This window comes from Fringilla coelebs, assembly GCF_963513975.1.
Source record: "Fringilla coelebs genome assembly, chromosome: 1".
In the NCBI taxonomy this organism is placed as follows: Eukaryota; Metazoa; Chordata; class Aves; order Passeriformes; family Fringillidae; genus Fringilla; species Fringilla coelebs.
Window position 1 is genome coordinate 693,252 of NC_140028.1, and position 27,374 is coordinate 720,625.

At 51.6% G+C, this 27,374-nt stretch overlaps 1 protein-coding gene and 2 pseudogenes across 3 annotated transcripts in view; 1 reads left to right on the forward strand and 2 right to left on the reverse strand.

The window, feature by feature from the left end:
• The window catches only part of LOC311158789 (NAD(P)(+)--arginine ADP-ribosyltransferase 2-like), a 32,314-nt pseudogene extending 6,904 nt beyond the window's left edge, over nucleotides 1–25,410 (forward strand). The window contains exon 3 of the transcript in view: nucleotides 25,325–25,410. The product of the transcript in view is annotated as an NAD(P)(+)--arginine ADP-ribosyltransferase 2-like (transcript). The remainder of the gene's footprint in view (nucleotides 1–25,324) is intronic.
• Nucleotides 873–2,581, reverse strand: LOC311158389 (erythroblast NAD(P)(+)--arginine ADP-ribosyltransferase-like; the record flags this gene model as incomplete). The annotated part of the gene is made up of 3 exons (XM_084213759.1): nucleotides 873–980; nucleotides 1,129–1,190; nucleotides 1,831–2,581. 3 exons carry the CDS (start codon nucleotides 2,579–2,581, stop codon nucleotides 873–875), a joined length of 921 nt encoding a protein of 306 aa, XP_084069885.1.
• On the reverse strand, nucleotides 18,574–19,520 carry LOC311158395 (erythroblast NAD(P)(+)--arginine ADP-ribosyltransferase-like; annotated as a pseudogene). Its single transcript has one exon. The product of its transcript is annotated as an erythroblast NAD(P)(+)--arginine ADP-ribosyltransferase-like (transcript).
• Nucleotides 25,411–27,374: the final 1,964 nt, after the last annotated feature.

Below are 27,374 nucleotides of genomic sequence, written 5' to 3' on the forward strand. Positions count from 1 at the left end.
CAGAACATAGGATTGGTTCCAGAGCAGCCCAAAACTGGACACAGCACAGGGCAGAGTTGTACATGGCGCTGGGCACAGCTGGACACGGCACTCCTGATGTGCCTCCCTGGGCAGTTCACAGGGGCACAAACACTCCCTGACCTCCTGGGCCCACCCCTCCTGATGGCCCCTGGATCCCTCCTGGTCCTAGGACACACAGCCAGCTCCACTGCTCACCAACCAGCACCCCCAGATCTTTCTACAGAGCTGCTTCAGCAGGTCAACCCCAGCCTGGACTGGCACCGGGAACTGTTTGTCCCCAGGGACAAGACCTGCCCTTGCCCTCTTGTACCTACCAGTTTCCAGGCTTTAATGTCCTCCTGAACTGCAGGATGTGGCAGGATGCTCTGCCTGGAATGTGGCTAAGGGAAAATGCCCCATTTCTGGCTATTGGGGCTACAGTGAGAGGGTCTTGTGCTGCTTTGGGTGCTGAACTGGGCTAAAACCAGCCCAAATTACCAACCCAGAGCTGACAACTGCAGGTGAAGAACACAGCTGGGCCTGGCCATCCATAGCTGACCCTGGGAATGTGCAGTCCCCTCTCAGACAGAGATTCCTCTCCCCTGTTCCTGCTTGAAATGAAATGTGCGTCTGCTTCCTCCCTTGGAATGGGGATGTTCCCAAAGGATCCTCCTCAATGTTGAGAGAAAGAGACATTCCCACTAGTGTTTTTCTGGGGAGTGACATAGAGCCCTGCTTAAGAATTGTCACTTTTTTCTGGCTTTGTCAGATTTATTTAATGGAATTGTTTTGATAGAATTATTTAATAGAATTGCTTTGCAAAATGGCCTTGGTGGCCACAGTGGTCACAGTGGCTTTCGTAACTTTGTGGCTCAGGGAGTCTTGCTGATCAAGGTGGCCACAGTGGCCTTGGTGGTTATAGTGACCATGATGGCCGGAGTGGCTGTGGTGGCCTTGGTAGCCTTGGTGGTCTTGTTTCTCTGCGGGTCCTGGTGGTATTGGTGATTGTGGTGGCCACAGTGACAACAGTGACCTTGGTTGCCGTGGTGGCCATGGTTTTCACAGTGGCCACAGTGACCACAGTGACCTTGGGGGCCTTGTGGCTCAGAGGATTCCAGTGGTCATTGCCAGGGCCGTGGTGGCCAGGAGGAGTCCTCCAACGTGGAAAGGGGCACTGGGGGCACTCCCACCTGAAGGACAAAGATGGACAAAGGGGGACCATGAGGGGAGTGAAGGGGTCAGGGATGGCCATAAGGGGGGGGTAGGGGTGACAGAAGAGATGGGGGACATGAGGTGACAGGTGAATGGGGGGCCGGGGGGGCATGGGGGGTTACAGAGGCCAGGGAGGTTAAGGGTGGTGGTCTTGGTGGGCTTAGAAGTGACAGGGGTCAGGTGGAGTCAGAGGTGCCATGGAGGGGACAGGGGTTCTGGGAGTGCCAGGGAGGGTCCCTGACTTACCCACATCCAGCACACAGGGCCCGTCCCTACAGCATGGCCTTTGGTGGAGCTGGACAGGGTAGGTACAGGGGGTCCCCGTCTCTTTCCCAGTCCCTGTCCCTGTTGCCCCCTGGCCAGAGTGTCCCTGTCCATGTTCCTTCCCAGAACTGGGGGTCCCCATCCCTGTGCCCTGTCATGGACATTCTTGTCCCCATGCCCACAATGGGTGTCCCCAGATTTGGTGCCCCAGGAGGGGTATCCTTGTCCCCCCCCACACATGGTGTCCCTGCACCATCCCTAGGGAATGTCATTGACCCTTCTTACCAATCATGGGTGAACTCATGGTCACAGTGGGTGTCCCCCATCCCCCCGGGCTGTTCTCTGTACCATTACCTTGCAGCCACTCGCAGTTGTATTTGCTGAAGGTCCCATTGGAGTGGAGCTGGATCTGTGTCTTGTCCCCTTCCTGGGTGACTTTGGTGACCTCAAAGGTCTCAAAGGGTGGGATCAGCACCATCTCAGTTTTAGAAAAGGCAGAGTCAAAGACAATGCTCACACCATGGCACGTGTGCACCTGCAACGCCGTCTTCTTCCCAGAGCACTGTGCATGCCGATTGCTCGTCCCTATTGGCATGAATTCACCCAACCGCACTTTATCACCACGCTGTGCCTTAAACTGGATCCCGCACACCTGCTGAGACACGTTATAACACAGCCCTCGCAGACTCTCCCTCATTGTTGCCATGGTCTGGGTCAGCAGGAAATGCAGTGTTTTGAAGTGGAAGTTGTCCCGGTACTCCTGGCTGGAACGCCCAGCCACGCGCACAGCATCATTGAACTTGCTGTAGAGGCCATCCATTGTGAAGGCCATGGTTGCGATGATGTGGTCTGAGGACAGAGGGGAGTCAGTGGGCCCCTGCCTCTGCCATTCATCTGCAGCATTTACCCAAACCTCAGCAAACTTCTTGTTCTGCTCGAACTCAGAGCGGTTGAGGGCCGGCAATGCCTCAATCATAGCAGGGCCACAGCCCCGGTACTGGTCATCAAAGGAGTCCGGGGCCATGTCCAGGGTCTTCGCCTCATCAGTGGCTGTGGTGGCCATGGCCATTGCCAGCAGTGCCAGGGTCTTAGCCAGGAGGGCCATGGAGTGGAGAGGCCACGGGGACCAGGGTGGGACACTGGGGGACACAGAAGGGACACAGAGGAGACACAGGGAGGGTTCCTCAGTGAGGGCCTGGGGAGGGGAATGGGGTCAGCCCAGGGGGAAGGGAGGCACTCCTGGCCAGCTGACCTCTGGCATGTCTGGGGTCCCTGATCCTGAATCTTGGGGTTACTTATGCCTTCCCAATGTCCCCCAGCCCCCCCAGGGACCCCAATCCCAATGTCCTCCTGGCCCCCCAGAAGCCCAGTCTTACTCCCTTGACTACACGTCCCCTCCGCCCTAACAGAATCCCCACCCAAATCCTTGGCTCACTCCCTGAGCCTCCCAGTGTCCTCCTCAGTCTGTCTCCTGACCCCATTCCCACTCCCATTCCCCAATTTCTTCAGTGTCACCCCAGGACCTCAACTCAAATCCAGGCATTGCCGCCTGCCCCCACAGTGTCTCCCAGTCGCCCCATGAACCCACTCCCACCATCTTCTGTGTCCCCCCTCATTTTGCCCCAGAGCCCCCCATTACCCCATTCCCAGCCCTGTGACTCCCCCAGTGTCCCCCCACATCCACAATACCAATCCCTCAGTCCCATATTCCCCCAAGAGTCCCCAGGGTTCCCCCCAGCCCCAATACCGAAATTGGCTGGAGTGAACTCCCTGATGGAAGTGGAGGTATCAGAAAGCCGGAATTCTTTCTCAGCTCAGATTCACAGTGGATCTCTCCTGGTCCTGCAGGTCGGGGGGACTTTGCCATGGGGTATTTATCCAGCATAATTATAAATATTCATGAAAACGTGTCCCTTACCAAGTCCAGAAACTTCATTTTTCCTAGAAATAATTTGCATGGCTCCACCTCTTTCTTGAAATCCTTTAATGGTCCTGGAGAGTCCTAAAAATGTTTCTCAGTGTTGTTTTCACTGAGTGCCCTAATATTCTAGATAACCTCACCTTAAACTTTCATTTTGGGCAGACACTGCCCCTTCTGTGGTCATGAACTTGCCAAAAACCCTTCACTGGAGTTCCCTTTTTCTGTTCCTCCATGGGTTCCAGCCACGTTTGTCCTGCTGTGTCCACGCTTTTACATCCTTCTGTGGTTTTTTGCTAGTTCATTGTTAAGCCCTATGCAGTAAATTCAGGGGAACGGAAACTTCCTATTCTCTCTCTTATTTCTCACCCCCCAGAACCCCAATCCCACAGTCCCATGTCCCCCCCCAGTGCCCCCCAGTCCCACTCCCAGCCGCTCACGGAGCGCGACCATCGCCCTGCCAAAAAGGGGGCCAAGTTTTATTCCGTGGGTTCCATTTCTCCCCAGTTCACCTTTAAAGCAGCAGAGAACTCCCAGTCTGTCAGGCAGTGTTGGGAACCTCACAGGGACTGGTCCTGCATAACTGGGGTGGGTGTTTCGTGGGTGACAGACCAAATGGGTGCTGCTGAAGGGCCAACGGAACCTACAGAACTGCAGCTGGCTGTGATTCCAGAGATGTCACCTTTACATCAGGCATTTAAAACTGATTTATTGGTTTTGGCAGTGGTGGGGTGTGGGAATCCTTAAAATCAGAGGGTTTGGGGAAAGCTGCAAGAGGCAGGCCTCAAAGACAGCAAAACTGCAATTAGAGCTAAGTGGCAGAAAAATTATGTAAGAAGTAGAAATGTAAGGACAAATAGAACAATGGCCTGAGTATTAATGCTTGACTAGAATAACTTCCTAAGTGACTCCTTTGGTTTGGAAAGACAGGTGTCTGCTAAGGAAGGCAGGAGCCTCTCTTGAAATGGAAATTGTAAATCTCCCCCCTCCATCCTCCAAATTGCTATAAATTTTAAATTAAGGGGCTCTCAGGCAAAAAATATGGGAGCGGGAAATAACAGTTCTTTAATAGAGAAGAAAATAAAAGTATAAAATAAACAATACAAGCAGTACATAGAACAACACTGACAGAGTCAGAACACAGCCTGACACCCTGTGAGTCAGGGTGCTGGCAGCAGGGCCATTGGAATTGTGGCTGCAGCCCTCCTGCAGTGCCAGGGGTGGCTCTGCTGGAGCAGGGATCCTGGAGAAATCCAGTTGGAATTGTGGCTGCAGCCCTCCTGCAGTGCCAGGGGTGGTTCTGCTGGAGCAGGGATCCTGGAGAAGGGTGCAGTCTTCCTCTGAAGATCCAGTGGCAGAGGCAGCTGCTGCTCCTCTGGGAAATCCAGTGAAGAATCTGTGCTGGTGTTCCAGAATTTCCAGATTATACCCGGGTAAGAATGCTTGGCTCCTCCCTCTGGGCTCACATCTCCGAATGGGATGCTGTAGTTCTCATCAGCCATGCAGTGATATTCAATGCCCTGTTATCAGCAGATGTCTCCCTGGAGGGAGGAGTGATTGTGGAAGAGATAAGAAAAACTGCCCACTTAAGACAACTGCCATACAGATGGCAAATAGAATACAATTTGCTTGGCAATCCAGGACATTATCCACCCCTTATTCTATTTCCATCTGCATCACAATGAAACCTTACACACAGTTCCCACTTAAGACTAGGTTTCCTTGTGGTACACAACGGCTTTCTCCATCTCTCTGCATTACCCACCAAGTGTAACCAGGTCCTTGAGCAAAAACAGTCCCATGGATGCATTTGCCTTTGCCTGAGGTGGGCTTAATCCAGTCTTTCCTAAAATACCTTTCATGTGTACAACAGGGACTTTATCTCCATCCACAGTGCGCAGGGGTTCAGACTGGGCAGGACCAGCTCGATTGATGGACCCTCTGGTGTTGACCATCCAGGTGGCCTTTGCTAAGTTCATTTCCCAGTTTCTAAAAGTTCCCCCACCAAGTGCCTTCAGGGTAGTCTTGAGTAGGCCATTGCACCGTTCAACTTTCCCGGCAGCTGGTGCATGATATGGGATATGGTATATCCATTCAATACCATGTTCCCTGGCCCAGGTGTTGATAAGGCCATTCTTGAAATGGGTCCCATTGTCCGAATCAATTCTCTCAGGGGTTCCAAGTTGAAAAGCAAGTCTCCACAGGACTTGCTTTTCAAGGCCCAGGATGGTGTTCCAGGCAGTGGCGTGAGGCACAGGGTAGGTCTCCAACCATCCCGTGGTGGCTTCCACCATGGTCAGCACGTAGCGCTTGCCTTGGCGTGTCTGGGGCAGTGTGATGTAGTCAATCTGCCAGGCCTCCCCATACCTGTATTTGGACCACCGCCCACCGTACCACAGGGGCTTCACTCGCTTGGCCTGCTTGATGGCAGCACACGTCTCACAGTCATGGATAACCTGAGAAATACTGTCTTTGGTTAAATCCATCCCTCGGTCTCGTGCCCACTTATAGGTGGCATCTCTGCCTTGATGACTTGAGGCATCATGGGCCCATTGAGCTAGAAACAATTCCCCCTTATGTTGCCAATCTAAGTCTATCTTTAACACCTCTATTTTTCTGCCTGATCCACCTGTTGGTTGTTTCGGTGTTTTTCATTCGCCCGACTCTTGGGGACATGGGCATCTACGTGTCGGACCTTCATGGGTAGCTTTTCTAACCGAGTGGCAATGTCTTTCCATTCCTCAGCAGCCCAGATTGGTTTCTCCCTACGCCGCCAGTTGGCCTTTTCCCACCTCTCCAGCCAGCCCCACAGAGCATTGGCTACCATCCAGGAATCAGTATAAAGGTAGAGCCTTGGCCATTTTTCTCTCTCAGCAATGTCCAGGGCCAGCTGAACAACTTTGAGTTCAGCCAGTTGGCTTGACCCACCTTCTCCTTCGGTAGCTTGAGCAATTTGTCGTGTGGGGCTCCATACGGCTGCTTTCCACTTCCAGTTCATCCCTACAGGAACCGTCAGTGAAAAGAGCGTAGCGTGTTTCCTCTGCTGGTAGATGGTTGTACGGTGGAGCTTCTTCGGCACGTGTCACTTGCTCTTGATCCTCTCTGTCAGCAAGACCAAAGTCTTCACCTTCTGGCCAGTTTGTAATTATTTCTAAAATCCCAGGGTGATTCAGGTTTCCAATTCGAGCTCGCTGTGTGATCAAGGCAATCCACTCACTCCATGTAGTAGCAGTGGCATGGTGGGTGGTGGGAGCCTTTCCTTTGAACATCCACCCCAGTACCGGTAGTCGGGGTGCCAGGAGGAGTTGTGTTTCCGTGCCAATCACCTCTGAGGCGGCTTGAACTCCTTCGTAGGCAGCCAAGATTTCCTTTTCTGTTGGAGTATAGTTGGCTTCGGACCCTCTGTAGCTTCGACTCCAAAATCCCAGTGGTCGTCCTTGAGTCTCCCCCGGCACCTTTTGCCAAAGGCTCCAGGACAAGCCATGGTTCCCGGCTGCAGAGTAGAGCATGTTCTTCACTTCTGGTCCCATCCTGACTGGGCCAAGGGCCACTGCATGAGCGATCTCCTGCTAGATTTGGGCAAAAGGTTGTTGTTGCTCAGGGCCCCAGTGGAACTCATTCTTCCTGTGGGTGACCAGGTAAAGAGGGCTCACGATCTGGCTGTACTCAGGAATGTGCATTCTCCAAAAGCCTATGGCACCTAGGAAAGCTTGTGTCTCCTTCTCATTGGTTGGTGGAGACATCGCGATGATCTTGTTGATGACCTCAGCGGGAATCTGACGTCGTCCATCTTGCCACTTTACTCCCAGGAACTGGATCTCTCAGGCAGGTCCCTTGACTTTGCTCTTGATGGCGCAACTGGCTTCTAGCAGAATCTGGATGATTTTCTTTCCTTTCTCAAACACTTCCATTGCCATGTTCCCCCGCACAATGATGTCATCAATGTATTGCAGATGTTCTGGAGCTTCACCCTTTTCCAGTGCACTCTGGATCAGTCCATGGCAGATGGTGTGGCTGTGCTTCCACCCCTGGGGCAGTCGGTTCCAGGTGTACTGCACTCCCCTCCATGTGAAAGCAAACTGAGGCCTGCACTCTGCTGCCAGAGGAATGGAGAAAAATGCATTAGCAATGTCAACAGTGGCGTACCATTTTGCTGCCTTGGACTCCAGCTTGTACTGGAGTTCCAGCATATCCGGCACAGCAGCACTGAGTGGCGGAGTCACTTCATTCAAGCCACAACAGTCCACAGTCAATCTCCATTCTCTGTAGACTTGCGCACAGGCCAGATGGGACTGTGGAAGTGTGAGTGGGTCTTGCTGACCACCCCTTGGCTCTCCAGCTCACGGATCATTTTGTGGATGGGGATCACGGCATCTCGATTAGTCCGATACTGCTGGCGGTGCACCATCGAGGTGGCAATTGGCACTCGTTGCTCTTCCACATTCAGGAGTCCTACTGCAGATGGGTTTTCTGACAGTCCAGGCAAGGTGTTCAACTGCTTAATGTTTTCTGCCTCTACGGCAGCTATGCCAAAAGCCCATCTGAGTCCTTTTGGGTCTTTGTAATAGCCATTCCGGAGAAAGTCTATGCCTAGAATACATGGGGCCTCTGGGCCAGTCACAATAGGATGTTTCTTCCAGTCTTTCCCAGTCAGGCTCATCTCGGCTTCCAAAAGGGTCAATTGCTGTGATCCCCCTGTCACCCCAGCAATGGAAACAGGTCCCACCCCCACATGTCCTGATGGTATCAGGGTACACTGCGCACCAGTATCCACTAAAGCCTCATAACTTTGTGGTTCTGATGTGCCAGGCCATCGGATCCACACCGTCCAGAAAATCCGATTTTCCCATGCCTCTCCCTGGCTAGAGGCAGGGCCCCTCTAACACTGGCTATTATTTCTTTCCTGGGCATACATGGTAGAAGTACCCTCAAGGGGATGTGACAGATCATACTCAGCAGCACGGTCATGAGAGGTAGAGGCTACTTTCACTTTACTGGAGTTCCCTCGGTTAGTATTTCCCTCCTTGAGTTGATGCACCCGTGCTGCCAGGACAGAAGTGGGTTTTCCATCCCACCTTCCCATATCTTCCCCATGGTCCTGCAGAAAGAACCACAGGTCAGCCCGTGGGGTGTACTCTCTTCCTCTAGCTGGGGGGCACTGGGCTCTGAATCTGGGGCCTGTCACTCGCACTAGTGCAATGTGGGGATTGCTCCTTCTCACCGCCTCCCTCAGCTCCTCTCTGAGTTCTTGGACTACGGCAGAGACATGAGCCTGCATGGGGCCATTGATCATACTCTCATAATTCCTAAGCTTGTTTGCAACAGACCCCACTGTCTCTCTGTTGGTATCAGCATTAATTTTGGCAATGAAGGTGGTGTATTGAGATGGCCCTAAACTTGCCAGACTCCACAGCATTTGCCCTGTGCATCTGACCTGATCGGGGTCATTATCATGCTGTCCATCCCTCCCAAAGAGTACCTCCAGTACTGCCAGTTCTCTCAGTTGTTGGATCCCTTCCTCAAGAGTCTTCCAGCGCATTCTATGGTGCTGCTCCTGCATCCTTTCCCTGTGGACAAACCTCTCTCTGACACTTATTAAAAGCCGCTCCCAGAGGGAAAGGGACCCTGGCTCCCTTACAAAAATCTGAGTGATACCTGAGTCCTGAGTCAAGGGTCCCAGATTCCTTGCTTCGCCACCATCCAGCTGGACACCTGTGCCCATGAGATCCCAGACCCGAAGAAGCCAGGTTGTATATGCTTCACGTCCCCGTCGTACAATGTCTTTATGCAGATGACAGAGACTTTCATACGTTAGGGACCCGGTGATGATTGCAACCTCCGGCTCCCCTGTGGGTTGTGAGGGCCCTCCCCTATCTGGGTGCTCTGCTTTTGTCTTTGATCTCCTTGTTTCTACAGGGGCAACTGCTGCTGGCTCTGACTGCCTCTGCAGTCCAGCTGGAACCTGGACAGTTGTAACATCTGTGGGTTCTGCTGCCGCACTATTAGGCTCTCCCTCTTCAAGGAAGGGGGAGGGATTCTCACCAGCTGGGGAAGTGTATTCCTTCAGCATCTGGCGCAACTCCTTCACCAGACCCCCCACCCAATCTGGGTAGTTCACATCTGGGGTGGGCTGTGGGGTAGGGGCAGGCTCTGGGGCAGCAGCAGCCCTAGACTCTGGTGGCATGTTAGGTTCTGGGGTAGGCGTCAGGGTAGTTATCCAGGTTAATCTCCCCTTCTCCCTAAATGCTAAATAGAACAGGCCTATCAGCAACACCAGCCACTGTATGATATCATTAATATTTAGAGTGGATCGGATCCCTTCAAAAACTGGTGGGGCGGACCCAAAAAGATGGTTAAAGGGTTGGGAGAAGATTTCCCCCGGTGTCATTTCCTTACAGAAGGTGCCATTATTAAAGTAACCCCAAAAACATACAGTTAGCGTGTGATAGCTGTGAATCCATGTGCCTGCTTTCCAGAGGAAGTTAAACATCCATGAATCCCTCATCTTATTCACTCATAAGAGAAACCGGATAATAGCCACAGTAGCCTTGGTTATAGGACCCATGTTGAGATAAGGGCCTACAAAGGGGAGAAATACAGCCACAATCACGTGCCACCCAAACCAGGGTTCGCTGGTCTACATGGTACCGCCTAGCAAGGTTTCTATAGCCACACACAAAAAAATCAGATTATTCAAGAACTGTTATTCCCTTTTATGTTTAAGTGCCCTTGCCTCACGTTGGGGGCCAAAATCTGTCTTGGTTTAGAAAGACAGGTGCCTGTTAAAGGAGACAGGAGCCTCCCTTGAAATGGAGAATGCAAACCCTCCCCACCCCTCCGAATTGGTATGAATAAGGGGCTCTCAGGCAAAAAACATGGGAGCAGGAAATAACAGTTCTTTAATAGGGAAGGGGAAAAAAAATTATAAAAATGATAAAATACAACAATGCAATACACCAGAACAACACTGTCAGAGTCAGAACACAAACTGACACCCTGTGGGTCAGGGTGTTGGTAGTAGTCCAGTTGGAAAAGAGGCTGCAGTCCTCCTGGAGTGTCAGGCGTGGTTCTGTTGGAGCAGGGCAGTCCTGTAGGAAAGGGGTGTATTCTTCCTCCGCAGATCCGTGGAAGTAGAAGCAGCTGCTGTTCCTCTGGGTAGTCCAGTGGAGCAAAGGCTGCCTCGGTGTCAGACCCTTGCAGGTTCTATCTGCATGGCACTGCTTGGCTCCTCCCTCTGGGCGGAGCATCTCACAATGGGATGCTCTAGTTCTTATCAGTCATGTGCTGACATTCAATAGCCCCTTATCAGCAGATGCCCCCTGTTGATTATGATCACTCAGGAAGAGAGATAAGGAGCATTGCCCACTTGACACCAGACAACTGCCATACAGATGGCAATAGAATACATCCTACCTTGCAATCTGGAACAGTACTCCATTTATTTTATCCTTTATTTAGCAGATAACCAGTAATAGTCGTAATAAGATAATACCCTTATGGGTGGGAACTGCTTTAACATTTATGCTGTGCATAAGAAACAAAAAACGGGGAGATGCAGAAGACCAGATCACTACAGAAGCTGAACTGGGGAGCTGTGCAGACCCTGGTACAGTGAAGACCAGGAGAGAGAAAAACTCAAGGCAAGATCAGAAGTGATGACATCATGTCTGGTCACTCTGACCTTCACGCTGACCACTCTGACCAGAGAAGAGATGACAGGGACATTGCAGGTGAAAGAGATAACAAGGACATTACTTGTGTAAGAAGGATAATCAAGAAGATTGTGTTTCTAAGGGGACTGGGGCAAAGCTGTCCGAGTAGAAAATTTTGTACAAACATTGTGAGCTCCATATCCTGGTAAACTGGTGAAATAAATGGCTTTACTTTGCTGGCACTGCAGAGTCCATGTCTCTCAATCCCTGCACACCAGCTGCCCAGTCCCAATCCCAATCATCTGTTTACCCTTCCAGTGTCCCCCTGGTGCTCCTCAGGATCTCATTTCTATTCCCAGATCTTGGTAGCCCTCTTGTGACCCCAGGCTGCTCAAGAACCTCACCCAAATTCCTAAAGCCACTCTCTCAACCCCCCCCCCCCCCCCCCCACCCATCTGCCTTGGCCCTCTCCCAGACCCCAGTCCTGCTCTCAGTCCTGTTACCCATTTCATGTCACCCCATGACCCCAACCCAAATTCAGGGACCAACCCCTGACCCTGCAATGTCAGCCTGGAGCCCTCCATGCCCTCACTCTACAATCCCAGTCCCATGTCTGTCCACAAGTGTCCCCTGGAGTCCCCCCAGCCACTGATACCAAAATCAGCTGGAGTGAACTCCCTGATGGAACTGGAGGTAGCAGAATGTGGGAATTCTTTATCAGCTCGGACTCACAGGAGATCTCTCCTGGTCCTGCACATCAGGGGGGACCTTATCAACAGAATCTATCCATCCTAATTATGCATATTCATCAAAATGCGTCTCTTAGCTGATACAAAACCAGCACATTTCCCGTAAATAATTGGCATGGCTCTGCCTCTTTTAGGAAATAATTTTTAGTGTCTTGGAGCATCATAAAAATGGAGTGTCAGGATGTGGGTTTCACTGTGTCCCAATATCTCAGACGACCTTGTCTCAAACTTTCGCTTTTGCAGGCACTGCTCCGTCTGTGCTACAGAACATACCAAAAACCATCTTACTGGAGTTCCCTTTATCTCTTTCTCCACAGGTTCCAGTAACTTTTGCTCTTCTGTGTGCACACTTTTACATCCTTTTGTTGATTTTTGCTTGTTCTTTTTAAAGCCCTATCCAGCAACTTCAGGAGAACTCAAACTTTCTATTCTCTCTCTTATTGCTCAGTCCCCGGGTTCCCAATCTCACGGTCCCATGTCCCCCCAGTGCTGCCCAGTCCCCCTCCCCACTGCTCACTGAAATGCTGCCAGACCTCAGATACCCATTGGGGTCCGCTCTCAGATCTGCCCTTTATTGTAGTTCAGCCACTTCTTTGGGCAGCTGGGTGGTTGCCAGGACAACCAGGGCCAGTCGCTCTCGTTGGTACACAAAGGAGAGGAAATCCTATGGGAGATGCAGACCTCAGGAGCATCTTTAAGTTACCAAATCTGTGTCCTTCCTCGGGAGTTGAAATCAAAGCTCATTCTGGGGCCTCCTGTGTGAGGGAGACTTCAGGAGACCTGTGGGGTGCTTTTCAAAACAACTCAACATCAGCCAGGATTGGCCAAGATAAATGTGGGCTGCAGCAGTGACTGTTCTCATCCAAGTAGCCAAGAAATCCAGTTTGGGACAAAAGTTTATGGTATATACTCTGCTTACTGGAATTGCAAGAAGTTGTGGAACAAGGGGAGGATCTCGATGTATTACAAAGAGCTCTGGAATTGGCAGTGATAAAGAGAGCAAACATAGGAACTCACTTGGCATCTGCTTTGAGCATTGCTCATGCCCATGGAGCCATAAGGAAAGAAAGAAGTTAATTAACAGCACAGGGATCTCCAATTAAATATAAACAACAGATATTGTCCCTCCTTGATACCACCCAGCTGCCCAAAGAAGTGGCCATACTACGATCCAGGGCAGACCAGCTTGGGGACTGACAAATCCCTGTGGGAAATAGACTTGCAATGAAGCTCCACGAGAGGTTCCGCAACAAAGCATCCTGGTGTTAATTCCTGAGAAAGGAAGTTCACCACCAGAGGTGAGGCCTGGATAGAGTTGGGCAGATGGAAAATTGGCTGCTTGTCTAAAAGCCCAAAATAAAGAGGGGGGGTGGGTGAGTGGGTGAGAGGTAACTCCCAATAACCAGGTCAGGCCCTCCCCAGCTGATGCTGCAATTTGTAAAGGAGAAAAGCACCAGCAAAGCTCTGGGGAATTGATGAGATGGGGACAGGTCTGTGGCCTCAGATCCTCAGTGTCTGCAGGACAAAATTGTCAGGTCTGATACAGAGCAATGCCTGATATGTTTTCAAAAGAATTCTTTAAATTCAAAAACATCACCTCCAGGCATCACTGAAAGAGGAAACACTCCTGGGCATCACTGGCAAATGGTTTTTCTGAGATACCACACCAACATGGGCTCAGGTATCTCCTGGTGTTGGTGGATCCCTTCTTGGGCCCCCAGAACTTCTCCTGCCATATCAGCAATGCCAGGGAAGTCACCCAGGCACTCCCCCAGGAGATCATCCCCAGGCTCAAGGTGCCCACAGGGATCTTATCTGATAGGTGACCCCAACTGGTATCTGAGGTGTGGCAGCAACTCAGTGAGCAGTGGGGTGTAGGACTGGGCTGCATTGGGGGAGACATGGGACCGTGAGATTGGGAACCCAGGGACTGAGCAATAAGAGAGAGAATAGAAAGTTTGAGTTCTCCTGAAGTTGCTGGATAGCCTTTAAAGAGAACGAGCAAAAATCAATAAAAGGATATAAAAGTGTGTACAGAGAAGAGCAAAGGTCACCGAACCTGTGCAGAAAGAGATAAAGGGAACTCCGGTGAGGGGTTTTTGGTATGTTCTGTAGCACAGAAGGAGCAGTGCCTGCAAAAGCGAAAGTTTGAGGCAAGGTCATCTGAGATATTGGGACACAGTGAAACCGACAACCTGATGCTCCATTTTTATGATCCTCCAGGACAATAAAAGATATTTCCTAAAAGAGGCAGAGCCATGCCAATTATTTATGAGAAATGTGCTTGTTTTGTATCAGCTAAGAGGGGCATTTTGATGAATATGCATAATTAGGATGGATAGATTCTGTTGATAAGGTCTCCCCTGATGTGCAGGACCAGGAGAGATCTGCTGTGAGTCTGAGCTGATAAAGAATTCCCTCATTCTGCTACCTCCAGTTCCATCAGGGAGTTCACTCCAGCTGATTTTGGTATCAGTGGCTGGGGGGACTCCAGGGGACACTTGTGGACAGACATGGGACTGGGATTGTAGAGTGGGGGCATGGGGGGCTCCAGGCTGATATTGCAGGGTCAGGGGTTGGTCCCTGAATTTGGGTTGGGGTCCTGGAATGACATGAAATGGGTAACAGGACTGAGAGCAGGACTGGGGTCTGGGAGAGGGCCAAGGCAGATCGGTGGGGGAGGGGGGGTTGAGGGAGTGGCTTAAGGAATTTGGGTGAGGTTCCTGAGCAGCCTGGGGTCACAAGAGGGCTACCAAGATCTGGGAGTAGAAATGAGATCCTGAGGAGCACCAGGGGGACACTGGAAGGGTAAACAGATGATTGGGATTGGGACTGGGTGGCTGGTGTGCAGGGATTCAGAGACATGGGCTCTGCAATGCCAGCAAAGCAGAGCCATTTATTTCACCAGTTTACCAGGATATGGAGCTCACAATGTTTGTACAAAATTTTCTACTTGGACCCCTTTGCCCCAGTCCCCTTAGAAACACAATCTTCTTGATTATCCTTCTTACACAAGTAATGTCCTTGTTATCTCTTTCACCTGCAATGTCCCTATCATCTCTTCTCTGGTCAGAGTGGTCAGCGTGAAGGTCAAAGTGACCAGACAGGATGTCGTCACTTCTGTTCTTTACTGAGTTTTTCTCTCTCATGGTCTTCACTGTACCAGGGCCCCAAGGTCTGCACAGCTCTCCAGTTCAGCTTCTGTAGTGATCTGGTCTTCTGCATCTCCCCGTTTTTTGTTTCTTATGCAAAGCATAAATGTTAAAGCAGTTCCCACCTGTATGGCTATTATCTTATTAAGACTATTAATGATTATCTGCTAAATACAGGATAAAATATATGGAGTACAGATCACAATCAATAAACTTGCCAAATGCAATATGTCACTGACAAAGAGACTCACTGCATAGGAGAACAAAAGTGTAATGCCCAAGGCCTCCTTGGAAGTAAGAATAAATGACCACTTCTAAAGTTCTAATGTTTTAAATGGCCACTTCTAAAGTTCTAAAGTTCATATCGTGTACTCAGGAGCCATGCCAAGCCCCTTGCAGAGGAACCCTTCCCATGTACACCCCTGTGTGTCCTCTGTGTCCCCTCAGTGTGTGTCCCACTTTGTTCCCCAGTGTCCCACACTGCTCCCAGTAACCTCCCCACCATGGCCCTCCTGGCTCACACCCTGGCACTGCTGGCAATGACCATGGCCCACGCAGCAATTAAAGTGGTGCCCCTGGACGTGGCCCAGGACTCCTTCAATGACCAGTACCGGGGCTGCGGCCCTGCCATGACTGCAGCATTGCTGGCTAGCAGCCACTTTGAGTGCTGAGTCTGTACTAGCTAAGCAGCACATTTTAATGAATATGTATAATTAGGATGGATAGATTCTGTCGGCAAGGTCCCCGCTGATGTGCAGGACCAGGAGAGATCTGCTGTTAGTCCCAGCTGATAAAGAATTCCGGCTTTCTGATGCCTCCAGTTCTATCAGGGAGTTCACTCTGGCTGATTTCAATATCGGGGGCTGGGAGGACTCCAGGGGACACTTGTGGAGGAACATAGGACTGGGATTGCTTGTTCATAGACCATTAGGCATATCCATACAGTTTCATAACCTAGTTTCCATATTCCAGGAACTATTTAACATGGGCCTTCCTTGGGTCTGCCTTTTTAGAGCATGCATGTCTCTTGGCTGTGGTTTTGGCTCCTTCTCTTTATCACTTTCAGTCTGGGCCTTGGGCCATACTTTCTGCAGACAGCAGATGCAGATAGTTGGCATATCGATAGCAGGGTCCTTGTGACATGGATTTTATCAAACCAAACAGACAGTTCACTCGTACCTATATCAGCTACCACTACTACTATGTCTAAGATTTTGTTAATAGCAGAAATAAAAGCAAAGCTATTTTAACATATACATAAAGGATTCATCTTAATATTTGCACAAAGCCAAGAGATTTGATTTGTCTTCCATCCTCTTTTCCCTTTTTTCTCTTTTCCTACAGGAAAAATGGCAGGGGTGGCTGAGGCACCTTAGTGACCCCCTTTTTCTTGGGGTCATGGTGGCCTTGGTGATAATGGAAACCACAGTGACTGTGAGAAATGAACGCTCACTTTAAATTTTTAAAGGTTTATTAAACTTCAACAACACTACAAAGGGACCGAATGAGGAAAAAGGGACAGTGTTGGAAGTGCAGCCAACTGCCACAAATTGGCTGCTCTGCCTTTTATACCCCTGGGAGGGGGCGGTGCGTCAGCCAAATACATATTCATAAGGAGTCATACATATTCAAACATTTTCCTAATAAATTCCTTTACCCACCCAAAGTCTGCCAGTTGTCCTTTCCTTGCTGACCAGTGGTGGAGACCTTCCTGTAGTCTGACTGAAGCTGAGGTGTTGTCATGACACGTCTCCCCAGCAACAGTTTCTCCCATGCCCAGCTGCCCCATCCAAGGGGCGCAGGTACACGCCCTCTCTCCCTCCCTCCCTCCCTTCACATGTCCCTGACAACCCTGAAAACCAATGCTGTCAGGGAGAAACAATATGGGTTGGGGAAAGGGGGTTGTAGGGAGAACAGAGGGTGTCCAATCAACATATAACAATAACATAACCTACATCTACAAAACTTCTCTTAACATACAAACACAATATTCATCCCTTAATTGTGAGAGTCAGTCATCATGTTACACATCTGTACCAAAGCTGTGGATGCCCCACTCCTGGAACAGTCAAGGCCAGGCTGGGTGATGCCTGGTGCAGCCTGGCCCAGGGGAAGATGTCCCTGCCCATGGCAGGGCTGGCACCGGACGGGCTTTAAGGTCGCTCCATCCCAAACCATTGCAGAGCACCTGGGGCTGGGACGGGGTGGGGCGGGTGCTCGGCAGCGCCAGCAGCTCATGCTGCCCCCTGTTGTTGGCAGCCAGAACTGCAGCTGGGAGTGACACATGCACAGCGCTGCTGATTTCCTGCACTCACTGCTGCCCTCCGGTGGACAATTCCCAAAACACAACTGCCAGAATGCCCAAATCCCAGAATGGGTCAGGCTGGAAGGACCCGGAGTGGGCACCTGGCCCAACCTCTGAGTTCAGGCAGCATCATCTCTGAACATAGGATTGGTTCCAGAGCAGCCCATAACTGGACACAGCACTGGGCAGAGTTGTACATGGCGCTGGGCACAGTTGGACACAGCACTCCTGATGTGCCTCCCTGGGCAGTTCACAGGGGCACGAACACTCCCTGACCTCCTGGCCCCACCCCTCCTGATGGCCCCTGGATCCCTCCCGGTCCTAGGACACACGGCCACCTCCACTGCTCACCAACCAGCACCCCCAGATCTTTCTACAGAGCTGCTTCAGCAGGTCAGCCCCAGCCTGGACTGACACCAGGAACTGTCTGTCCCCAGGGACAGGACCTGCCCTTGCCCTCTTGTACCTTCCAATTTCCAGGCTTTAATGTCCTCCTGAACTGCAGGATGTGGCAGGATGCGCTGCCTGGAATGTGGCCATGGGAAAATGCCCCATTTGTGGCTATTGGGGCTACAGTGAGAGGGTCTTGTGCTGCTTTTGGTGCTGAACTGGGCTAAAACCAGCCCAAATTACCAACCCAGAGCTGACAACTGCAGGTGAAGAACACAGCTGGGCATGGCCATCCATCAGCTGACCCTGGGAATGTCCAGTCCCCTCTCAGACAGAGATTCCTCTCCCCTGTTCCTGCTTGAAATGAAATGTGTGTGAGGTTCCTCCCTTGGGAAGGGGATGCTCCCTAAGGATCCTCCTCGAGGCTGAGAGAAAGAGACATTCCCACGAGTGTTGGTGTGGGGAGTGACATTGACCCCTGCTTAAGAATTGTCACTTTTTCCTGCCTTTGTCAGAATTATTTAATGGAATTGTTTTGAGAGAATTATTTAATAGAAATGCTTTCCACAATGATTCTGGTGGCCACAGTGGCCACAATGGTTGTTGTAACTTTGTGGCACAAGGAGTCTTGGTGATCAAGGTGGCCATGGTGCCCTTGGTGGTTACAGTGACCGTGGTGGCCCGAGTGGCTGTGGTGGCCACAGTGCCACAGGGACAGTGGTGGCCACAGTGACCTCATGGTGGCAATAGCTGACAAGGGGGCCAGAGTGGCTGTGGTGACCTTGGCAGCCTTGGTGGCCTTGTTTCTCTAGTGGTCATGGTGGTATTGGTGATTGTGCTGGCCACAGTGATGACAATGACCTTGGTGCCATGGTGGCCATGGTTGCCAGAGTGACCACAGTGACCTTGGACACCATGGTGGTCTCGTGGCTCAGAGGATCTCTGTGGCCACTGCCAGGGCTATGGTGGCCAGGAGGAGTCCTCCAACATGGAATGGGGCCCTGGGGACACTCCCACCTGGAGGACAAAGAGAGGGACATCAGGGGGATCACGGGGGTAGTGAGAGGTTTGGGGATGACCATAATGGGGGGGGTAGGGGTTACAGGAGACAGGCTGTCCCCTGTGGTGTCACCTTGCAGCCACTCGCAGCTGTAGTTGCTGAAGGTCCCGGTGGAGTGGAGCTGGACCCATGCAGTTCCACCTTCCTGGCTGACTTCTATGACCTCAAAGGTCTCAAAGGGTGGGATCAGCACCTCCTTCTCGCCAGGATAGTAGGAGAATTCCCGGATTTCCACTCCATGGCAGGTGTACACATGGAACAATGTGTCTATCCCAAAGTCCTTGGCAGTTTTTCCACTCTGTGATGCTGACGTGAATTGACCAAACCGGACAATATCACCGTACTCTGCCTTGAACCTGACCCCATGCACCCCCCGGTACACATTGTGACACTGCAGCCCCTGAGCGTCCCTCAGTGTCACCAGGGCCTGGGTCAGTAGGAAATGCAGCATTTTGAAGTGGAAATTGTCCCGGTATTCCTGGCTGGAGCGCCCGGCAGCACGGACAGCCTCATTGAACTCTCTGTACACACCATCCCTCGTGTAGGCCATGAGGGCGATGGCGTGGGCTGGGGATGACAGAGGGGACACACGGGACCCCCGACTCTGCCACTCGGCTGTGGCCTTGGGCCAGGCCTGGGCAAAGAGAGGGTTGTGCTCAAAGTCGGAGCGGTTGAGGGCCGGCAACGCCTCAATCATGGCCACAGCCCCGGTACTGGTCATCAAAGGAGTCCGGGGCCATGTCCAGGGTCACCACCTTGATGCCCACGGTGGCCACGGTCATTGCCAGCAGTGCCAGGGTCTGAACCAGAAGGGCCATGGAGTGGAGAGGCCACAGGGACCAGGGTGGGACACTGGGGGACACAGAAGGGACACAGAGGAGACACAGGGAGGGTTCCTCAGTGAGGGACTGGGGAGGGAAGTGGGGTCAGCCCAGGGGGAAGGGAGACACTCCTGGCCAGCAGACCCCTGGGCATGTCTGGGGTCCCTGATCCAGAATCCTGGGATTACTTATGCCTCCCCAATGTCCCCCAGACCCACAGACTCCAATCCCAGTCCCACAGTACCATGTCCTCCTGGTCCCCAGAAGACCAATCCTACTCCCATGAATAAAAGTCCCCTCACTCCCAGCAGGATCCCGACCCAAATCCTGGGGTCACTCCCTTAACCCCCCATTGTTCCCCTCAGCCCGTCCCCAGACCCCACTCCCCTTTCCCAATTTCTTTTGTGTCACCCCAGGACATCAACCCAAATCCAGGCATGACTCCCTGCCCCCACAGTGTCTCCCAGCTCCTCCATGACCCCAATCCACTCCCACCATCCCGTGCCCCCCCTCATTTTCCCCCAGAGCCCCCCATGTTCCCAGTCCCAGTGTCCCCCCATGTGTGCAATCCAAATCTCTCAGTCCCATGTCCCCCCCTAAGAATCCCCACGGGTCCCCTCAGCCCCGAAACCAAAATCAGCCAGAGTGAGCTCCCTGATGGAACTGGAGGTAGCAGAAAGATGGAATTCTTTATCACCTCAGACTCACAGTGGATCTCTCCTGGTCCTGCAGCTCAGGGGGGACTTTGCCACAGGGTCTTTATCCACCACAATTGCAAATGTTCATTAAAATGTTTCCCTCTCCTAGTACAGAAACAGCACCTTTCCTAGCAATAATTTGCATGGCTCTGCCTCTTTCTTGAAATCCTTTTATGGTCCTAGAGAGGCCGAAAAATTAGTTTTCACAGTGTGGTTTTCACTGAGTGCCCCAGTATCCCAGAAGACCTCACCTTGAACTTTCACTTTCGGCAGACTCTGCTCCTTCTGATTTACAGAAATTGCCAAAAACCCTTCACTGGAGTGCCCTTTATCTCTTTCTCCACAGGTTTCTGCAACCTTTGCTCTTCTGTGCACACACTTTTACATCCAGTTATTGTTTTTTGCTAGTTCTTTAAGCCCTATCCAGCACCCTCAGGAGAACTCAAACTTTCTATTCTCTCTCCTATTGCTCACCCTCCAGGACCCAAATCCCACTGTCCCATGTCACCCCAGTTTGCCCCAGTACCACTCCCACTGCTCACTGAGTTGCTGCCACACCTCAGATACCAGTTGGGGTCCCCTATCAGATGAAATCCCTGTAGGCACCTTGAGCCTGGGATTGATCTCCTGGGGGAGTGCCTGGGTGACTTCCCTGGCCTTCTGGTGTGGCAGGAGAAGCTCTGGGGCCCCAAGAAGGGATCCACCAACACCAGGAGATACCTGAGCACATGTTGGTGTGGCGGCTCAGAAAATCCATTTTCCAGTAATCCCAGGGAGTGTTTCCTCTTTCAGGGATGCCCAGAGGTGATGGTTTTGAATTCAAAGGGTACTTTTGAAAATACATAAGGCATTGCTCTGTAACAGACCTGACAATTTTGTCCTATGGACACTGAGGATCTGAGGCTGCAGGCCTGTCCCCATCTCATCAATTCCCCAGAGCTTTGCTGGTGCTTTTCTCCTTTACAAATTGCAGCATCAGTTGGGGAGGGCCTGACCTGGTTATTGGGAGTTACCTCTCACCCACCCAGCCACCCAGCCACCCACCCATCCTCTTTTTTGTGGGATTTTAGATAAGCAGCCTAGATAAGGCTCAGATGACTTTGGGTCTTAGCAGCAACTGTTCTCCTCATCTAAGAGGCCAGGAAATCCGATTTGGGACAAAAGTTTGTGGTATATCCTCTGCTTGCCATAACTGTAAGAAGATGTGGAACAAGGGGAGGAGCTCGCAGTGTTACAAAGAGCTCTGGAACTGGCAGTGAGAAAGAGAACAAACACAGGAACTCACTTGGCATCTGCTTTCAGCATTGCTCATGCCCATGGAGGCATATGGGAAGAAAGAAGTCAATTAACTGCAAAGGGATCCCTGATTACGTACAAACAAGAATTATTTTCCCTCCTCGATATCACCCACCTGCCCAAAGTAGTGGCCGTGCTACAGTCCAGGGCACACCAGCTTGGGGATTGACAAATCCCTGTGGGAAATAGACTTGCAATGAATCTCCATGACATGTTCAACAACAAAACATCCTGGTGCTAATTCCTGAGAAAGGAAGTTCACCGCCAGAGGTGAGGCCTGGATAGAGTTGGGCAGATTGAAAATTGGCTGCTTATCTAAAAGCCCACAAAAAAGAGGGTGGCTGGGTGGGTAGGTGGGTGAGAGGTAACTCGCAATAATCAGGTCAGGCCCTCCCCAACTGGTGCTGCAATTTGTAAAGGAGAAAAGCACCAGCAAAGCTCTGAGGAATCGATGAGATGGGGACAGGTCTGCAGCCTCAGATCCTCGGTGTCTGTAGGACGAAAATGTCAGGTCTGTTACAGAGCAATGCCTGATGTATTTTCAAAAGAACCCTTTGAATTCAAAACCATCACCTCCAGGCATCACTGAAAGAGGAACACCTCCCAATGATAACTGGCAAATGGATTTCCTGATCTATCATGACAACATGGGCTCAGGTATCCCCTGGTGTTGGTGGATCCCTTTTTTGGGGGTCCAGAACTACTTCTGTCAAGCCAACAAGGCCAGGGAAGTCACCCAGGCACTCCCCCAGGAGATCATCCCCAGGCTCAAGGTGCCTCAAGATGTCTGTTGTGGGATTTTTGCAGGAAAATGGACACAGTGCCCAAGCCAGCCTTTATGGCATCTGAGTAGAATTTCACAGTTTCCCAGACAGCTCGAACACAGGAAGAGCCTACTCAGGAGAAAAACAAGTCCAGGATGTGGGGCACGCTAAGAAGATGGAACAAAAACCACAGCAGAGCGCATGAAGGCAAAACAATAAACCACAGTGAGACGCATGAGGAAAGAAGACTGACCAATCAGCTGAAGGCTTGAGACGCGTGCACAGATGGGCTTAACCAATCATGTATTAGCCTGAGGCGCGTGAACAGTAGAACAAAGCATAAATACAGTTTGTCCTTGTAATAAATTTGATTTCACTTCATCGTATTGTTCATGGCGTGATGTCCCATTGCTGATCCTCCGCAGATGTCATCTGATAGGGGACCCCAACTGGTATCTGAGGTGTGGCAGCAACTCAGTGAGCAGTGGGGAGTGGGACTGGGGGGAACTGGGGGAACGTGGGACTGTGGGATTGGGGTAAAGGGGGGTGGGCAGTAAGAGAGAGAATAGAAAGTTTCACATCCCTTAATGGTGCCGGATAGAGCTTAAAGATGAATGGGCAAAAGCAAGGAAAGGAGGTAGAAGTGTGGACACAGAAGGGCAAAGGTTGCTGTAACCTGTGGAGAAAGAGATGAAGGGAACTCCTGTGAGGGTTTTTGGGCAAGTTCTGTAACACAGAAGGAGCAGTGTCTGCTGAAAGTGAAAGTTCAAGGTGAGGTCTTCTGGGATATTGGGGCACTCAGTGAAAACTACACTGGCAAAACTCATTTTTCGGATTCCCCAGCAGAATAAAAATTATTTCCTAAAAGAGGCAGATCCATGCAGATTATCTATGGGAAAACTGCTGGTTTCTGTATTAGATAAGAGACACATTTTCATGAATATTTATAATTATGATGGATAAATACCCCATGGCAATGTTCCCCCTGACCTGCAGGACCAGGAGAGATCTGCTGTGAGTGCGAGCTGAGGATGAATTCCAGCTATCTGATACCTCCAGTTCCATCTGGGAATTCAGTCTGGACAATTTCAGCATCAGGGGCTGGGGACCCTTGGTGGAGGAACATGGGACTGTGGGATTGGGGTCTGATGGGGGGAACTGGGGTGTCAAGGGACTGAGGTCCTGGGGTGGTCCATGGCCCAGCGATGGGAGACAGAGGACCATGGGAGTGGCAGTGGGGTACTGGGGGACACTTGGGTGGCACATAAGACTGGATTGGGGTCAGGGATCACTGGGGAGGTCATGGGAGTGAGAGTTGGGGAAGGGGGGAGGGGACAGGGACAAGTGGGGGGGACATGGGGTCACTGGGAGGGGTACAAGGGATTGGGAGAGGGATTGGGGTAATGAAGGCACTGGGAAGCAGCAGGAGGGGGGGACACAGACCTATGGGTGTGAAATTGGGAGTCACTGGGATTACTGGTGGCGGGGGAGGGGTGATATCAGGAAGTGACCCCAGGATTTGAGTCAGGGTATGGCAGGGGGGCTGACAAGACATTTTGAGGGGGGATATAGGACTGTGGGAGTGGGATTGGGAGTCAGGGGTGTCTGAGGGACACTGGGGCAACCAGGAAAGAGCCCAGGATTTGGGATCAGGCTCCAGGACATGTCCTGGGGTCTCCTGGCCAGAGCTGCCCCCACTCTCCCTGGGCTGACCCCACTGTCACTCCTCAGCCCCTCACCAAGGAAGCCTCCCTATGTCCCACCATGTCCCTCAGAGTGCCCTCCGTCCCATCAGTGTCCCCTCAGCATCCCCTGGTGCCCTCCAGTGTCCTTCCTGTGTCACACAGTCTGTCGTCTATGTCCCCTCTGTGTCCCACAGTGTCCCACACTGGTCCCTGTGGACTCTCTTCTCCATGGCCCCCTTGGCTCACACCCTGGCACTGCTGGCAATGACCGTGGCCACGGCGGACATCACGGTGGAGCCCCTGGACATGGCCCAGAACTCCTTTGATGACCAGTACCTCAACTGTGGCCCCGCCATGACCGCAGCATTGCCAGCCCTCAACCACTCCGAGTTCCAGAAGAACAAGGACTTTTCCCAGGCCTGGGTGAAGGCCACGGCCGAGTGGCAGAAGAGGGGGTCTGATTCATCCCAGCCCAGGCCATCGCCCTCATGGCCTACACGATGGAGGACGTGTACGATCCGTTCAACAAGGCTGTACGCACGGCTGGAAAGTCCAGCCAGGAATACCGAGACAACTTCCACTTCAAAACGCTGCATTTCCTGCTGACCCAGGCCCTCCAGAAGCTGAGAAGCCCTAATGATTGTAAGAATGTGTTTCGGGGAATAAAAAGCTACCAGTTTGATGTGAAGACTGGCGATAAAGTCCGCTTTGGTCAATTCGCTTCGTCGTCGCTGGAAAAAGCAGTCGCCCAGAGTTATGGGACAGACACGATGTTCAAGGTGCACACATGCCACGGCGTGGACATCCAGGCTTTTTCCTACAATCCTAGAAAACGTGAGGTGCTGATCCCACCCTTTGAGACCTTTGAGGTCACTGATGTCCACACAGAAGGAAGCACGATGAACATTGAGCTTCGCTCCACTGAGAACTCCAGCGACTACAACTGCGAGTGGCTGAGAGGTGACATCATGGGAACAACCTGGGGGGATGGGAACACTCAGTGAGGGATGGGGACAGGGACACACATGGCATGGGGACACTCATGGCCCAGAGGGGACAGGGACACCCACTGTGGGCAGAAGGCAGGACACCCAGAGCTGGGGACAAGGTGAGGGACAGCATTGCTTGGGCACAGGGGATGGGGACACCCAGTGCCACGTGAGTGAAACAGGGACATCCAGTGCTGAGGCTGGGGGGACAAGGTACATGGTACATGGCTGGGTAGTGGGGAAATGGACCTTGTTATGGCCCCCTCTGACCCCATACCCTCGCGACCCCCCCATCACCCCCTTCCCTCCCCATGGCCTCTTGGCCCTCTCACCCCATTAACCCCCTGACCCCTCTCTTTGTCCCCACAGGTGGGAGCCTCCCCAGGAACGCCCCCCACCTTGGGGGGCTTCTCCTGGCTACCATGGCCATGGCAGTGGCCATTGGAACACTCTAAGCCACAAGGCCACCAAGGTCACTGTGGTCATGGAAGCCACTGTGGAAGGCCACCAGGACAAAGGCCACCAGGAACCCCAGAGAAATGAGCCCACCAAGGCCACCGAGGCCATAATGACCACTACGGTCCCTTGTCCGCTCTAACCACTGTGCCCGTTATTTCCACTACGACCACTGTAGCCACTTTGAGCCCTATGACCACTCTGGCCACTCTGAACATTGGAACCACCATGGTCAGCATGGCCATTGTGCCCACAGTGACCCATGATGTCACCGTGCCCTCTGTCCCTACCGTGGTCACTGTAACTACTGAGGCCACCATGGCCACCATGATTCCCGAGGTGACCAAGGTCACCGTGGCCACCACAGCCACTGTGGTCACCATGGTCACTGCAACAAGGTGTCCATCCTGGAAAGGCCCCTCTGAGAGCTGCCCAGTGAGGGAGCCATGCCAGGGCAGCAGGACCAGCACTGACGGGGCTGGAGCAGCCAGGACAGCGCAAGACAGCACAGACAGCAGAGACTGGGCAGTGCCTGGGGCCACTTGGGCACTTCCCAATGGAGGGGTTTGGCAGTGGCAATGTCACGGCCACCTGCTAATGCTCCTTGGCTGCCTCACCCGATGTAGCAATAAATTGATACCTGCTCACCTGCCATATAACAAATGTATCAAAATTTGATCCTTGCTGACCTGGTGCACCAAATGTTTATCAGAAATTTGATCCTTGCTTGCCTGGTGTTTCAAAAGTATACAAAATTCTGCTTCTGGCTCACCTGATGTATCCACTACAGCTCCTTTAATGCCCTTCCTGCAGGGCAGCTCATTTCCTAAAATAAACCGTTCCTGGAGTTTTTGTTAGAGGAAACTTAAAGCTTCATTTTTTAAACCTAGCTCTTTAAAGTAGTGCTGGAGAAATGTCCCTCCCCTTTTCCTCGTTCACTGCAGACCCTCAGAAAGCACCTGGAGGGGCTGGAGTGTGTCCAAGGAAGGGATGGAGCTGGGGAAGGCTCTGGAGCACCACGAAGGGCTGAGGGAGCTGGCTGGGGCTGCCCAGTTCTATTTAAAACAGATGAATGATCAGTTCAGTGCCAGTTCCAAAGTTCCTCATTTCAGGAAACACTTCAGAAGAAGCATTGGGAGGAAAAAAAAGAAAAACAAAAAGAATGAAGAAGGATGAAAAATAAAATGGAGAAATGGAGACACAGGCAGCACCACTGTCATGGTTTGAGCCTGGTGCAATGCTAGTGCCTTTATGAAAATACTTTCTCTCTGGTTTCTGCTGTGAGATGTAATTAGAAATAGAGCAAAGCAGGCTCCAGCTTAAGAACAAAAGGGCAAAAAAAGCTTTATTAACCCACAACTATATATAAAGACAAACACACAGAACTCAGAATGAAAATTTTCCAAAATTATTCCTCCTCCCCACCACCAAATTTCTAATACATCCACCCCTCAGATCATCAACTCTCAGTCTATCACCACCCTTTCTCAGTTCATCAAGGAGACAGGAGTCCTTCTTGTACCATAGGCTTCCTCAGGAAACACAGTTGAAACTTCTTGCGTCCTCATGTCTGACGTGGCACCGCCCGGAGGTCATTTTGCCATCGTGACATCTTCCTTCCATGCCCAGTGTTCTCACTACTGCACATGGGCCAGAGGTGCTTCTAGGGTTTTCCTTTTAAAGGGTGCTTTGCCTAGTTCCAACAAAAGCACAGTCTCTCACTTTTGGGACACCTGTCTCCCCCAGACTTCAGCCCCTAGGACTGAGGGGTCTCGAGAACAAAGATCTTCTTCTTCTTCCCTGAAGATGGAGGGTAACACCACCAGCCTCCTCACCCGTTGTCTCTGTCTATGCACTCCTTCAAATCACATCACTGCACTCTCGTGGCTCCAAGCCATTGCCTCCCCCCTAAATGCAGTCTCTGTGTCACAGGGAAAAAATGGTTCTGTCTATGGCTATACAA